General features: G+C 50.0%; 2 protein-coding genes across 5 annotated transcripts; one reads left to right on the top strand and one right to left on the bottom strand.

Moving 5' to 3' along the window:
• Window positions 1–396: 396 nt before the first annotated feature.
• Nip7 (nucleolar pre-rRNA processing protein NIP7) lies at window positions 397–3,942 on the bottom strand. Its single transcript, XM_076572123.1, has 5 exons — window positions 3,764–3,942; window positions 3,577–3,663; window positions 3,342–3,480; window positions 2,695–2,835; window positions 397–1,640 (listed from the first exon to the last, which is right to left on the bottom strand). The coding sequence occupies exons 1-5, from the start codon at window positions 3,817–3,819 to the stop codon at window positions 1,521–1,523; spliced, it is 543 nt and encodes a 180-aa protein (XP_076428238.1). The 5' UTR covers window positions 3,820–3,942; the 3' UTR covers window positions 397–1,520.
• Window positions 3,943–4,042: 100 nt separating this feature from the next.
• On the top strand, window positions 4,043–15,012 carry Cog8 (component of oligomeric golgi complex 8). 4 transcript variants are annotated; one of them, XM_042277646.2, is made up of 6 exons: window positions 4,049–4,499; window positions 7,061–7,268; window positions 8,367–9,194; window positions 10,504–10,672; window positions 12,648–12,824; window positions 14,497–14,794. In XM_042277646.2, the coding sequence occupies exons 1-6, from the start codon at window positions 4,105–4,107 to the stop codon at window positions 14,652–14,654; spliced, it is 1,935 nt and encodes a 644-aa protein (XP_042133580.2). In that variant the 5' UTR covers window positions 4,049–4,104; the 3' UTR covers window positions 14,655–14,794. The 4 variants fall into 4 exon arrangements, with proteins under 4 accessions (XP_076428237.1, XP_042133580.2, XP_042133575.2 ...); XM_042277641.2 differs by lacking the exon at window positions 14,497–14,794 and having other exon boundaries at window positions 4,056–4,499; window positions 12,648–13,179; XM_076572122.1 differs by lacking the exons at window positions 10,504–10,672; window positions 12,648–12,824 and having other exon boundaries at window positions 4,043–4,499; window positions 14,497–14,784.
• Window positions 15,013–15,492: the final 480 nt, after the last annotated feature.

The raw sequence follows: 15,492 nt of genomic DNA, 5'->3' as shown, positions 1-15,492 counted from the left end.
TGAACTCAGAGATCCACCTGCCTGTCTCCTGAGTGCTGGGATTAAAGTGTGTGCCACCATGCCTGGCACGCATGCAATTTTTAAAAATGGGGGTTGGAGAGATGTTCAATGGTTTGAAAAAGCACAGGCTGCTCTTGGAGGAGACCCAGTTTGGTCCCAAGCACCCCCACGGTGGCTCACACACATCTGTAACTGTTACACGAATCCTGACAGGAAAACTTCCAACTACCTGTAACTCCAGTTCCAGGGAATCCAAGGTCCTCTTTTGGCCTCCATATCATGGTGCACACACATACATACATATATACATACACACACATACATACACACATACATACATATACACACACATACATGCAGATAAAACATTCACATACAAAAATAAATGTAAAACCCTTTTAAAAACATTTCAGTATTTATTCACATGTTTGCCAGATCCTATGTTATATGCTTTACAATCATTAATTCTGAATACTGCTGTTACATTGATGATTAAAGGTGTTTTTTCCAGTTTTGTGGGTTTTGTTTTTTTGGCTGGCCAGGAACTCCCTTTGTAGACCAGGCTGGCCTCGAATCCAGAGATCCGCCTGGCTCTGCCTCCCCGGTGCTGGAATTAAAGGTGTGTACAACCACACTCTGCAGTCTCATGTTTCCCCTAACAAAGGAAGAAAACGGAGCCTGTCTCGTGGAGTAACTTGCCCAATACCACACAACGGGCAGGTGGTAGGAATGAGGCTTGAGTATAGGCCCTTCCACACCATACACCACTTACCACCAAGAAAAATGGCTGAGTTGCATCTATTATTTTTACTAAATTCCATCTGTAAAATCACAGGCATAGCTTACTATCATTATATGGCAGTTTCTATCTTTAATGATATTAAAAAAATAGTAGAAAGTCTGATATGCTATTACTAGGCTGGAAAAGAGTGTTATCACGCCGGGCGGAGGTGGCGCACGCCTTTAATCCCAGCACTCGGGAGGCAGAGCCAGGCGGATCTCTGTGAGTTCGAGGCCAGCCTGGGCTACCAAGTGAGCTCCAGGAAAGGCGCAAAGCTACACAGAGAAACCCTGTCTCGAAAAACCAAAAAAAAAAAAAAAAGAGTGTTATCACAGATAACAATAAAACTGCCCTGTCCTCAGTGCAGTAACTTAGAACCTGTTATCAGATCAAGTCTGCTGATGCAAACAATGTCGACGCAGGTAGAGAACAGAAACACTATTTACTATACAAACACTTGACAGCTTTTGGGGTTGTTTGTTTTAGATTTTTGAGACAAGGTCACTAGGTAGCCCAGGCTAGCCTTGAACTTGCCAAGCAGCCCAAGCGGGTCTTGTGATCCACCTGCTTTTGCCTCTGGAGGGCCTGAAACCCTATTTTTAAGCCATTTCTGTTGAGTAAGAATCCAAGATGCATGTATCCACATTGTGTTCTCCACATTCAACGTGATGATGTCTGCATACACACAGGAAACAGCTAAGTCCTCTCATACAGCAAAAAAGGTCTTGGGATGACCATCCTAAGTCAGCGTCTCTTCATGCCGTACGTATTCCCCAATGTCTGCTTGATGAAACACCACAATTGCCATGGGGTCCACTTTTCTGCAGTCTTGAGTAGACTTTGCTGCTACCCCAAAACCCTAGAATTGAAAGGACAGACACCAATCTACTCACAAAATAAATAGAACCAACCAAACAAAAACCTGTGCTAAAGAGAAAAACAATGAAAGCATGAAATTTGCAGGCAAATGGATGGAACTAGAAAAAATCATCCTGAGTGAGGTAACCCAAACCCAGAAAGACAGTCATGGTATGTACTCACTCATAAGTGGATTCTAGATATAAAATAAAGAACAATCAGACCACAACCCATAGAACCATGGAGGCTATATATATAGCATGGAGGTCCCTAGGACGACTGTGGCTTATAATAAATTTCCGTTTTACTCAATTATTGGAAAAAACAAAAAAGCTGAGCTGAAGAGATGGCTCAGAGGTTAAGAACACTGACTGCTCTTCCAGAGGTCCTGAGTTCAATTCCCAGCAACCACATGGTGGCTCACAACCATCTGTAATGAGATCTGGTGCCCTCTTCTGGTCATACATGCTGTATACAAAATAAATAAAATCTTGGAAAAAAAAAAAAAAAAAAAAAAAAAAGCCAAATGAATGGAAACACATGAACTATGAACCAAAGGCTGAGGGGCCCCCAGCTGGATCAGGCCCTCTTAATAGGTGAGACAGTTGATTGGCTTGATCAGTTTGGGAGGCAACTAGGCAGTGGGACCGAGTCCTGTGCTCATTGCATGAGTTGGCTGCTTGAAACCTGGAGCTTATGCAGGGACACTTGGCTCAGCCTGGGAGGAGGGGACTGGACCTGCCTGAACTGAGTCTATCAGGCTGATCGCAGTCCTCGGGGGAGGCTTTGCCCTGGAGGAGGTGGGAATGGGGGGTGAGCTGGAGGTAAGGGGAGGGAGTGGGAGGGGGGAGAACAGGGGAACCCGTGGCTGATATGTAGAACTAAATGGTATTGTAAAATAAAAAAAAAGGAAAAAAAAAAAAAAAACCTGTGCTAAAACAGCTGCATCTCTGAGAAACTCAAAGGGTGCTGAGAAGTCTCACAGGTGCACCGACTCAAACAACATCCTTTCCAAAAGGTACCTGGTATTTGTGATGGCCACCATCTCTACTCACCAAAGGAATGTCTGCCATGGAGTAAACCACTACGCCCTGGTACTGAGAAGTGTTCTCAGTGATTCGGCCCAGACCGGATTTCAACACATGGTTTCCATATAAGAAGGACTGCTCTGCTCCGGGCTTTATCCACACTTTATACTGAAAGAGGGTTAAAGACCAAGAGGCGAAATGCAAGTTATACCCCTGTGGGTAGCGTGGCTGCTGTTTCTGTGTTTAAGGAGGGGTGGGAAACGGACAAGCAGACACGTTCCCTTTAAACTGTTTGGACCCTGATCTTCTCATCTTTCGCCATGGAGCTCCTTCCTCGGCTCCACCTTTCAACTCTATAAGCGATTTACAGAACGGACAGCTTAACAGTCTTTTGGACCCCAGGATCATTCTCATCACAGCCTCTTACATCTGCTTTCTGATGACCGGCGGGCACTGCGGAGGCTGCTGTTTTCCTACAGATGACTAGCTGTGCTGCCACATGGCATTCTCAGGCCCGCATCCCTTCGTAGGCACGTTCAGGTAGCTAAACCTACAAACATCGCCCTGTGCTGACGCTGTCGGGAACTCGATGGCAGTGAACCTGTGCTCTGACCTGGCCATCATCCTTGACACCATCCCCGACGGCCAAATGGAGACCGACCAGCCCCACATACCTTGGCATAGGGTGCAAGGTAATCGAGGGCTGTAACGTGCAACCGGAACTTGTGGGTCTTGGTGAACTTCCCAAAACACGTCCCCAGTGACACTAGCTTATCCCCGGAGATGTTGGCTGCCAGCTTCAGGATCATCTCACTACAAGGTGGAGGGAGGAAGGAACCCGGTGACGGCGGCCGAAGGACCCAGGCCTCCAGCCGGGTACTGCGCGGCGCGCACCAAGCCCCACCTCACCTCACATAGTACACGCGGTCGTCGTGCAGCCGGAAGCAGTAGGTGCCGTCGGGCCTGTCCACCAGGAGCTGCAGGTTCTCCCCGATGCTGAGGGCAGAAAAGAAGACTGGAGGCCACGCCGGAACCGGCCCGCCCCGGTGCCCCGCTCCCCGCTCGCCCGTCCCTCGCCCGCCTCTCGGGTTCCTACTATTTCGCAATCTTCTCAAACATGACTCGGGTCTCCTCTTCCGTCAGGGGCCGCATTTTCCCACCGGCTGGGCTCCCGGGACCCTCGTGCCGGGAGAGGTGGAGACGGAAGTCACCTTCCCCCGCTTCCTGGCACCGCCAACGCGTGCCTTTCTAGCCCGACGCCACGTGTTCTTTGCGCTAGGGCCACCTAGCTGGGAGGACCTCCGGGGACCGGAAAGCCGGCTGGGTGAGAAACCATAGAGAAAGGAACTCTTTCCCCCCACTGCTTCCGGTCCCAGGCGCGAAACCAGCGCCCTCCCGGGTCTGGAGAGAGGAAGTGACGGCGCTGCTGCTTGGAGGATGGCGGCTGCCGTGACTCTCCCGTCCTCCGGTCCGGCTTCGGCCACGGCGACAGCCACCGCCGCCGCGCTGGGGGAGGTCGAAGATGAAGGGCTCCTGGCGTCGCTGTTCCGAGACCGCTTCCCCGAGGCCCAGTGGCGTGAGCGACCCGACGTGGGCCGCTACCTCCGGGAGCTGAGCGGCTCGGGGCTGGACCGGCTGCGCCGCGAGCCCGAGCGCTTGGCGGAGGAGCGGGCCCAGCTGCTGCAGCAGACGCGCGACCTGGCCTTCGCCAACTACAAGACGTTCATTCGCGGGGCCGAGTGCACCGAGCGCATCCACCGGCTCTTTGGCGACGTGGAGACGTCCCTCGGGCACCTGCTCGACCGCTTGCCCGGCTTTCAGCAGAGCTGCAGGTGCGGCCGGCCTGATGCCGACAGGCCCAGTATCTGTGACCCACAGGATGCTAGGCGTAGCTGAGCCATACGGGGAGCACAGAGCTCTCTCCCGGCGCCTTATGAATCCACTTAGATTTCCCCCACAGCTGTCTAGGTAGGTAGGCCGTTGTTATTTTACAGACGGGGAAGCCGAAGTGGCTTGTCCAAGAACACAGCTAGTAAGTTACCAAAGTCAGAATTGGAAGCCAGGAGTCCACCACTCCCCCATAGGCTGTTGTGTTGAATGATGATAAGAATCCAGCCAGTCTTGTGGACACAAGCTGTGATTCCAGCACTTGAAGCGCAAGCTCATCATCCAAGTCTGAGTATTGAGTTTCGGCCATCCTGAGCTACATGAGACATTGTATCAAAACAAAACCAACAAAAATCTGTGTAAAGCAGTTCATTGGGCCCGACATAGTTAACACTATATAAATGTCAGCTTAATATATATGCACCTTTATAATTAGGAATGTTCAACAGATTGGGCTGGAGGCTATCGGCTTTGAAACTTCCATTGATATGAGGCTAAGTGACATGGAAATCCTATTTGGGACCATCATAGGTCGTCAAAAAAGTTTCCTTTTTGAGCTATATTGCCTTCCTAGGTCCTCAATCTAATACCTTAGTTCTCCTATCCAGCCTTATGTGATTCTAGCTCGGTTTTCCTTTAGAGCTTTTGGATATTTAAAACAGCTTTTGTACCCTCTGTGCCTGAAAAGAGATTCAGGACTTCATAAAGCCAGGTTCTGGAATTACTTTAGAGAAGTAGAGAAAGTTAAAGAGGAAGAGCAAAGGTTGGACGGCAGGCAGCACGTTACATTAAGGCCTGAGGGGATCTTAGGGCAAGCGTGTGCCTTGGAGGCTAGTTAGGACTCCATTAGGAGAATATTAATAGCTATTAAAAATATGTGTATGAGTGTTTTGCCTGTGTGTGTGTCTGAGCACCATGTGTGCCCAAGGATGACAGAAGGGGTGTCGATTCCCCTGGGACTGGAGTGGTTTCGAGCCACTTGATAGGTGTGCTGGGACCTGAACCTGAGTTCCTGAAAGAGCAGGGACTGCTGGCTGTCTCTGCAGCTCCAGTAATGGCTAGTGAGGAATTTGTCTACTCTTTCTATACATTTACTTTGTGTCAGGTCCTGTGCACTTCATAAAGGTCTTCTTTTTTTTTCCCTCCAAGACAAGGTTTCTCTGTGTAGCCCTGGCTGTCCTGGAACTCCCTTTGTAGACCAGGCTGGCCTCGAACTCAGAGATCTGCCCGCCTCTGCCTCCCGAGTGCTGGGATTAAAGGGGTGGGACATCGCTGCCACCCAGCCTCATACATGTCATCTTACGTGTCTCTAACTTGCATGCCTTTGTGAGATGGGTCTTCTTACTATTTAACCAATAAAGAGACAGGTCCAGAGAGGCCAAGTGTCTTGCCATAACTAGTCCTTCTTCATGAGATCCAGAGCAGTTCAGTCCCAAATGTGACAGTCCTTGCAGCCAGTCCAGATCTACAAGCCATTTTAAAAGTTACGTGGAGGGAGATGAGTGCCGCCAAGTGCACTGTAGGAGTGGGTTCTCTCCTTCCAGTATGTGGGATCTGGGGATCAGACTCAGGTCAGTAGGCTTGTTGGCAGGTACCAGGCACCCTTACCCACTGAGCCATCTTGATGACTCCATGTAAGCCATCGATTAATGATGATGATAAAGTTTCTTAAACCTTGAGTTAAAGGTTTCTTCAAGGGGCTAGAAAGATGGCTCAGTGGTTAAGAGCACTGGCTGCTCTTCCAGAGAACCCAGGTTCAACTCCCAGCACCCACATGGCAGCTCGAAACTGTCTATAACTCCAGTTCCAGGGGATCTGACACCCTCACACCAATGCACATAAAGTATTAAAATTTTTTCTTGGGCTGGAGAGATAGATGGCTTAGAGGTTAGAAGCACTGACTGCTCTTCCAGAAGTCCTCAGTTCAATTCCCAGCAACCACATGGTGGCTCACAACCATCTGTAATGAGATCTGGTGCTCTCTTCTGTCATGCAGATGTACATGCAGACAGAGTACTCTACACAAAATAAATTTTAAAAATTAAAAAAAAAATTTTTTTTCTTTAGCCAGGTGGTAGTGGTGCATGCCTTTGATCCCAGCACTTGGGAGGCAGAGTCAGGCAGATCTCTGTGAGTTTAAGGCCAGCCTTGTCTACAACGAGAGTTCCAGGATAGCTAGGGCTATGCACAAAAACCCTGTCTCAAAAAAACAACAACAAAAATCTTCAAGTATAATAGGAGTTATAGGTTTGATGTGAGGATTTTTAGACTGGTTCTTCCTATGTATCCCTGGCTGGTCTGTAACTCACTATGTAGGTAAAGGTAGCCATGAACTCATATCAGCCTCAGCCTCTGGAAGGCTGGGAATCAGGGAGTATACCATCACACCCAGCCCTGTGTGAAGACTTTAAATAAACCAGGTAAACCATCAAGCCAGTGCCCGGTAAATGCTTGGTAACTACCTAGTGTGCAAAACAATGAGATCTGTTTTCCTAATTGGTTCTAGGAACTTTGTGAAGGAGGCCGAGGAGATCAGCTCCAACCGGCGGATGAACACCCTGACTCTAAACCGGCACACAGAAATCCTGGAGATTTTAGAAATTCCCCAGCTTATGGACACTTGTGTCCGAAACAGCTACTATGAAGAGGCCCTGGAGCTTGCTGCCTATGTACGACGTCTGGAAAGGAAATACTCCTCCATCCCTGTCATCCAGGTAGCCAACTTGCCCAGAGGGCCTTCAAGCTGGTGATCTTGTAATTATTAGTTTGGTGATTGTGACTAAGCTTTTAAGTAGAAGCCTTTGCATATTTCTTACCAATTTCTGCCAGCCAGGTAAGCTGAACAGAAGATACTGGCTCTCTCATTCAGAGATCTTTTTTGTTGTTGTTTGTTTTTTGAGACAGGGTTTCTTTGTGTAGTCCTGGCTTTCCTGGAACTCACTCTAGACCAGGCTGACCTCAAACTCACAGAGATCCACCTGCCCCTCCCTCCCTAGTGCTGGGATTAAAGGTGAGCACCACTACCACCCAGACAAAAATCATATTATTCATGTGCCAGACACTAACTTAGATACTAGGAATACCATGTGAACAAAGCATTCAAGACCATGGCTCTCATGAAATTTCTGTTGTAGTGAATGTCTGATAATTGACAAATAATAATATTGCGGATATTGGTAGTAAATACCTGAAATAAGCCAGAGAAAGCCAGGCAGGCATGATGGGGTGTGCCTGTAAACCCAGCACCTGGAAGGTGGAGATGAGGCTCAATCAGGAGTTCAAGGCCATCCTTAACTACTTAGTGAGTTTGAATCCAGCTTGCTGAGATTATCTCAAAAAACCAAAAGTAAAGTGAACTGGGGACTAGGGTAGAGGCTGGTTATAGAGTACTGCTTTGCTGGCATGGTCAGGATGAGAAAGAACTGGCACTTGAAGGTCTAGGGAGACAGCAAAACAAGAAGTAGGAGAAGTAACACAGGGTGAGGTGGAAAGAAGTTGGAGTGTTTCAGGAGTCGCAGACCAGGCACTCTTACTGCACTATCATGAGAAAGGCGGGCGTTAGGAAGCAGGCCTGGAGATGGTGGTGAGTAGTTGGGAGTTTGTTGATTGTGATGGGAAATCCTAGGAGGATTTCTGAGCAAGAGAATTAGTTATGCAAGCAGATCTCTGTAAACCTGCAGGTGTAAGCTTTAGAAATCCACTGTATGTCAGGAAAGCCATAAGAATGTTGGCCTCCTGTGTCCAGGGTTAGTAGGATGGGTTCCAAAGTATTTTTCCCAGTGTGTTGTGACTCAGTGTATCTGTATTGTCAGGGCATTGTGAATGAAGTGCACCAGTCCATGCAGCTGATGCTAAGCCAACTAATCCAGCAACTGAGGACCAACATCCAGCTCCCGGCCTGCCTGCGTGTCATTGGCTATCTTCGGCGCATGGATGTCTTCACTGAGGCTGAGCTGAGGGTGAAGTTTCTTCAGGCCCGGGATGCTTGGCTTCGCTCCATCCTGACTGTTATCCCTAATGATGATCCTTATTTCCATATCACAAAAACCATTGAGGCCTGCCGGGTCCACCTCTTTGATATCATCACCCAGTACCGTGCCATCTTCTCGGATGAGGACCCCTTGCTGCCACCTGCCATGGGAGAGTACACTGTGAATGAGAGTGCCATCTTCCATGGCTGGGTGCTGCAGAAAATCTCACAGTTCCTGCAGGTGCTAGAGACTGACCTTAACCGGGGTATAGGTGGTCGCTTGGACTCTCTGCTGGGCCAGTGCATGTACTTTGGGCTGTCCTTTAGCCGAGTGGGGGCTGATTTCCGGGGCCAGTTGGCTCCTGTTTTCCAGAGGGTGGCCATCAACACTTTCCAGAAAGCAGTTGAGGACGCCGTGGAGAAATTCCAGGATGAAATGACTTCCTACACCCTCCTCTCGGCGGCAGCCATCCTGGGTAGCAGTAGCATGCCTGCTGCGGTGCCAGCCGCACAGCCAGGGGCGTTGCAGCCACCGATGGCGCTCTTGGACTTCCCGCCCCTTGCCTGCTTCCTCAACAACGTTCTGGTTGCTTTCAATGATCTTCGTCTCTGCTGTCCTGTGGCCCTAGCACAGGATGTGACTCGGGCCTTGGAGGATGCCCTTGCCAAGGTGGGTAACTTTCTGCTGCCTTATCTGCCTTTGTTAACAGCCAGCCAGGCTTTTGTATTAAACCATATAACCAGGTGCCTGCTGACTTTCAGAGCTTTAGTGTGGTCTTAAGGGTTTTCCTGATTGAGCAGCTCTGATGATTGATGACTCTTTGTGGGGATGTGTAGACAGGAGTTTCTATCCTGCCAGCAGCTCCCAAATAAATACACTGAGGCTTATATTAATTATAAGTGTTTGACCAAGCTCAGGCTTGTTACTAGCTAACTCTTACATTTCAGTTAACCCATATTTCTTATCTACACTTTGCCACGTGGCTTGGTACCTTTTCTCAGTATGGCATGCTCATCTTCTCCTGGCATCTCTGGACACTCCTCTGACTCCATCCTTGTTCATCCCAGCATCCTCAGTTTGGCTCTCTTGCCTTATCCTTATCCTGTTCAGAATTTGGGCAGTCAGCTTCTTTATTAAACCAATCAGAGTGACAAATCTTCACGGTGTACAAAAGGATTATTCCACAGCAGAGATGACCCTAGAAGAAGCTGTGAAGTAGAGTACCTATGGCAGTCATTCGGCATGCATAGTCTATTGCTTGAGACCAGATGCCCATGAACTCGGCAGCTTGAAACAGTACATTATATCATCCAGTTCTGTGAGCCAGGAGTCCAAGGACACTGTCTCTGGGTCCTCTGCTCAGGGTCTCACAGGTTGTATTCAAGGTGTCAGCTGGGTCCAGGCGTCTGTTGGAGTTGGAGCTCTGGGCTGTTAGAGGCTCATTCCAGTTGTCAGGTGTTATTCCGTGCCATTGGAAAATGTACAGAACTGAGGTCCTCAGCTCCTAGAGACCATCTATCCAGATAGCTCACAACATGGCTTCCTCAGCGCTGGCAGGAGAGCATCTCCCCTGTATTTTGTGATGCTCCTCTACTGGAACTGGAAACCATATCAGAACATAACAAGTTGGGTCATAAATCCACCAATGAAGTCACACAATAGTGACTATTGACCACAGTGCTGAATTTGAACAAGATAGCAATGAAATGTACTGTTGGGAATCAATAACTTTCTTTTTTTGTTTTGTTTTTCAAGATAAGGTGTCTTTGTGTATCCCTGGCTGTCCTAGAACTAGCTCTGTAGACCAGGCTGGCCTCGAACTCACAGAGATCAGCCTGCCTCTGTCCCCTGGGTTAAAGGCGTGCACCCTCATTCCCCAGCTATGAAAACTTTCTTCATGCTGCACATTTGTGCTCTTCCACATAGCAGCAGCAGTAGACTTCCTCTGTGGTTGATTGTTGGCATTCTTGTCTTGTAGGTAACCAAAACAATTCTGGCATTCCATCGTGCCGAAGAGGCTGCATTCAGCAGTGGGGAGCATGAAATCTTTGTCCAGTTCTGCACTGCCTTCCTGGAAGACCTTGTTCCTTATTTGAACCGCTGTCTTCAAGTCCTTTTCCCACCAGCTCAGATAGCCCAGACTCTAGGTAAGAGAAAGGAAAGAGTTTTTTTGTTTTTTTTCGAGACAGGGTTTCTCTGTGTTGCTTTGCACCTTTCCTGGAACTCACTTGGTAGCCCAGGCTGGCCTCAAAATCACAAAGATCCGCCTGCCTCTGCCTCCCGAGTGCTGGGATTAAAGGCGTGCGCCGCCGCCGCCGCCGCCGCCGCCGCCGCCGCCGCCGCCGCCGCCGCCGCCGCCGCCACCACCACCGCCTGGCAGGAAAGAGTTTTTAATTGTTTACCTTTTTATAGGGTCTGTGTAGCCCAGGCTACTCAGAGATCTGTCTTCCTCTATCTCTCCAGTGCTGGGATCAAAGGCATGAGCATAACACCTAGCTCTGGTTTTCTTTTATTAGTAGTAGTATTGTTGTTTTGAGACAGGGTCTTATGTAGCCCTCGCTGTACTGGAACTTGATCCATATGCCAGGCTGGCCTCGAATTCAGAGACCCTCCTGAATGGTTGGGATTAAAGGTGTGTGCCACCACTGCCTGGCCTATTTTTATTATTTTTAATTATGTATTCATGTAAAGTCTATGTGGGGATATGTACATGTGAATATATTTTTAATTTACGTCTCATGTAGCTGGTCTTGAATTCGATATGTAGTTAAAGCCATTCTTGAACTTCTTTCTGGTCATCCTACCTCTACCTTCCAGGGGCTGGGGCTGCAGGCATGCACCACGGTGACTCCTGTCTTAGGAGTGAGACGGTTTAAATCGGCGTTCAATTTACATAAGTAATGTGGGCATCAGTATAAGTCAGTGTCTTCCTGAAAATATACAAAGGTGGAGGACCATTACTAGCACCTGTTTTAGAAGTCTGTCACCCTTAAGATCCCCTTGCTAGACTCTCTTCAGTTGTACCCTGGCAAACTTTGAGTGCTGTTGATCTCTCGTTTCTGAACATTCTATAGACATGGAATCATGCACTGTGTGGATTATCTGGGGAGGTGGAAGAAGCCAGTCACAAGAGAACCACTTATTGTGTGCTTCCCTTTAAATAAAATACCAGAGAAGTGGTCCTGTTGATATTTAGTCTAGGTGGGCCTTGCTCTATATTGGAGGATGACCTTGAACTCCTAGTTTGCCTGCCTCAGCCTCTTAAGTACTAGGGTTACAAGTGTGGCAGAGAAGTGGTTTTATTTATTTACTTTTTTCTTCTTTTTCTAGACAGGGTTTCTCTATGTAGTTTTGGAGCCTGTCCTGGAACTCGATTTGTAGACCTGGCTGGCCTCAAACTCACAGAGATCCACCTGCCTCTGCCTCCCAAGTGCTGGGATTAAGGGCATGTGTCACCATGCCTGGCTAGAGAAGTGGTTTAAAAAATATTTTTTCTAGGCACTTGGGAGGCAGAAGCAGGCTCATCTGACTTGAGGCCAGCCTGGTCTACAGAGTAAGTTCCAAGACAGCTAGGGCTATACAGAGAGAATACCCTGTCTTGAAAACAACAACAAAAATTTTCCCTCACTGGGCTTGGTGTCACAGGCCTTTAATCCCGGGACTTGGGAAACAGGAGGCAGGTGGATCTCTGTGAGTTGGAGGCCAGCCTGGTGTAGATAGTGAATTCCAGGACAGCCAGTGCCATGTAGAGATACCCTGTCTCAAAAAATAAAAATAAGACCAGTAAAAAATATTTTTTCTTCAGTTATAGATATTTTTTGGAGTGGGGTGAGGCCGGGCACATGACCTTCGATAAGGGTAGCTGTTCTTCTCCACCTTGGCTTAGCCCTTTCTCTTGTGTCTAGCCCAGGACTCCAGTGTCTCCTGCCCCCCCCCCCCTTACCGTGGGCTCCAGTATAACAACATTCTTCCCCTTAGTCCAGACATGCTCTTCTGCTGTATTGGAGTATGCAATTGTGTCAGTTCTTTACCCACCCCCACCCCCACCCCCTGCCGTGGTCTCTGCCTTGAATTTAATGACTTTTTTTTTTCCATTTTGTTTTTTCCTACCATCTGGGTCAGGCATTTCACCCACCCAGCTCTCCAAGCACGGAACCCTTGGGCATGTGAACATCAGCGCCATCCAGGAGCCTCTCGCCTTTATCCTGCCTAAGAGAGAGACCGTCTTCTGTCTAGATGACCAGGAGCTAGTGCCGGACCTCGTGGTTCCAGCGCCAGAGCCTTCTGCGGAGCAGCCCGGCCTGGAGCCAGTTCCTTTAGCGGCCCCTGAGGGCGGGTCAGAGACGAGCGATCCTGGGGAGCCGCGGCCTGGGGAGACAGTGGAGGGGGAGCCGCGGCCTGGGGAGCCAGTGGAGGGGGAGCCGCGGCCTGTGGAGACAGTGGAGGGGGAGCCGCTGCCGGCGCAGCCGCCCAGTGAGGAGCCCTAGGCAGTGTCCCCTGCACCCAGGCCGGGGAGCAGCACTAAGGGCGCAGAGCTGCGGGGCTATCCTGAGAGGGAAGGGGGCCGCGTGTGCGGAGGCTGAGACTGCTTTGCCTGGGGTATGGCGGGCACTGTGTGGGGTACGCGGGATCTGTAATAAATCCGACGACTGTCGCCATCTGGCTGCTCTCCCGGAGGACGGGTGCCCGAGGTCGCGCGGGAACTACGCTTCCCGGCGTGCCTGGCGCTAGCGGAGGAGGAGCGGCGCGGTTCGGGCGCCATGGGGCTGCTGTGTGGGCTGCGGGTGGCGGCGCGGCTCCCGCTGAGCCGGGGCTGCAGCTCGTCGTCGTCGTCCGGTCTAGAGGGCCCCGCACGCACGCGCTCCTACTGGCGGTACCTGAGGCGCCTCGTGTGGGGCGCGCCGCAGCCGCCATACAAACGCGTGTGCCAGGTCGGGGACCCGGTGCTGCGCGCCGTGGCGGCCCCGGTGGAACCCGCGCAGCTGGCGGGGCCGGAGCTGCAGCGGCTGGTGGGGCTGCTGGTGCAGGTGATGCGGCGGCGCGGCTGCCTGGGCCTCAGTGCGCCGCAGCTGGGGGTGCCGCTGCAAGTGCTGGCACTCGAGTTCCCCGACGCGCTCTTCCGCGCCTTCTCACCGCGCCTGCGCGAACTGCGTCAGATGGAGCCCTTCCCGCTTCGGGTGCTGGTGAACCCCAGCCTGAGGGTGCTGGACAGCCGCTTGGTCACCTTCCCTGAGGGCTGCGAGAGCGTCTCCGGTTTCCTGGCATGTGTGCCTCGCTTCCAGGCCGTGCAGATCTCAGGTGCAGGGCACGGGGTGGCGGCAGGGTGACTGTGCTCTCCTTAGCCGGAGACTGCAAACAGCAGAGCCCAGGAGCACACGGAACTCAGGGCGGACAGAAGAGCAGGGTAAAACCCGCTTAGATGGATGGCAGGGTGCCAACCGGGGAGGCTACTTAGATAGGGAGTCTGTCAGGGTCTGTCCCTCCTCTCTTATAGGTATGTACAGATTCCCATGTATGTGTGTCTGTATCACACGTTTTTCCTATTTTACCTGTCATGGTGGGCTTGTGTAAGAAAGTGGGACCCAGCTTTATCCACACTAGGGCAACAAGTCATCCCATGCCTATCGTCCACATTGTTTTATAGAATGGGTTATTTGCTACTGTGCCAAGCTGAAATAGCTTTGATAAACAGCGCCTGAGAAGAACTGAGGAGGGAAGCGCCTCAGCAAGAGGATTTCTTACCCTTGCCCTATAGTGGAGCTGGGAATCAGGCTGAACAAAAGTTGGCATTGAATGAAATTGAGGCATCCTTTTTTGAGGGATAGGGCTGCTGTCCGCATTCCCTTTCAGATGTTGCCTCTGTAGATGGGATGTAAACAGGCATAGCCAGGGCAGGAATCAGGAAATGGGACAGGAGGTCAAGGATGTTCAGCAGACCCTCACCTCAGCCAGCCTGTAACTTCCTTTGCAGGACTGGACCCAAGAGGAGAGCCAGTGGTGTGGTCAGCAAGTGGGTGGACAGCCCGAATCATCCAGCATGAGATGGATCATCTGCAGGGCTGCCTGTTCATTGACAAAATGGACAGTGGGACATTTACCAATCTCCACTGGATGGAGGTGAATGACTGAAGCTCTCTTGCTTGACCGAGGGTCTGGAAAAGTGGCCTGGAGACATTTCAGGTTAAGATGGGCACATCTTCTGTGCTTCAACTCCGAATTGTTCCCATCTGACAGTCAACAGTGGACTGAGATAAAGGAAGACGACAGAAATGCTTGTCCTGAATCCGATTCGGACAGAATCCTGTTACAGCATGGGTAGAAATACACCCTTAAAGAAGGAGCGGGGTATTTTCTGACAATTCTGCATAGAAAGAAGTGGGCAGGTAAACATTCTCAGTGAGACACACATTCTACCCACCCAGCCAATGCTTGATAATAATGTAGTCCAGTGTCTGGAAGTTGTTGTAAAATACAGGTAAAGTTTGGGTGTGGTGGCACACTTTTAATTCCAGCACTCTGGGGGCAGAGACAGGCTGATGTTTGAGGCCACCCAGAGGTATATAGTGAGACTCTCAAAAACAAACAAGACGACGTCAATCAGGGAGGGATGGCTTGATAGTTAGGTAAGAGTACTTGCTTTTCAAGCAATGGTAGCACACGCCTTTAATCCCAGCACTTGGAAGGCAGAGGCAGTTGAATCTCTTGAGTTTGAGGCCAGTCTGGTCTACAGAGTGAGTTCCAGGATGGCCAGGTATACACAGAAAAACTGTCTTAAAAAAACAAAACAAAAAAAAATTTTTCCCCCTGGAGCTGAGGACCAAACCCAGGGCCTTGTGCTTGCTAGGCAAGCGCTGTACCACTGAGCTAAATCCCCAACCCCACAAAACAATTTTTTTTTTAAAAAGTATTTGCTTTTGCAAAAGGCTGCAGTTCTGAGATAACTCACTACACCTGTAACTCCAGCTCC

Source organism: Peromyscus maniculatus, chromosome 5 (genome assembly GCF_049852395.1).
Source record: "Peromyscus maniculatus bairdii isolate BWxNUB_F1_BW_parent chromosome 5, HU_Pman_BW_mat_3.1, whole genome shotgun sequence".
Lineage (NCBI taxonomy): Eukaryota > Metazoa > Chordata > Mammalia > Rodentia > Cricetidae > Peromyscus > Peromyscus maniculatus.
This window is presented reverse-complemented; position numbering and strand designations above follow the sequence as displayed.

Excerpts from the sequence above, each read along its gene's own strand:
- Nip7 (XM_076572123.1), bottom strand. The coding sequence starts at position 3,819 with ATGCGGCCCCTGACGGAAGAGGAGACCCGAGTCATGTTTGAGAAGATT. Across the intron at positions 3,664-3,763 it reads TTTGAGAAGATTGCGAAATA|CATCGGGGAGAACCTGCAGC; the intron begins GTAGGAACCCGA and ends TTCTGCCCTCAG. Across the intron at positions 3,481-3,576 it reads GACCGCGTGTACTATGTGAG|TGAGATGATCCTGAAGCTGG; the intron begins GTGAGGTGGGGC and ends TCCACCTTGTAG.
- Cog8 (XM_042277641.2), top strand. The coding sequence starts at position 4,105 with ATGGCGGCTGCCGTGACTCTCCCGTCCTCCGGTCCGGCTTCGGCCACG. Across the intron at positions 9,195-10,503 it reads TGGAGGATGCCCTTGCCAAG|GTAACCAAAACAATTCTGGC; the intron begins GTGGGTAACTTT and ends CTTGTCTTGTAG. Across the intron at positions 10,673-12,647 it reads TCAGATAGCCCAGACTCTAG|GCATTTCACCCACCCAGCTC; the intron begins GTAAGAGAAAGG and ends CATCTGGGTCAG.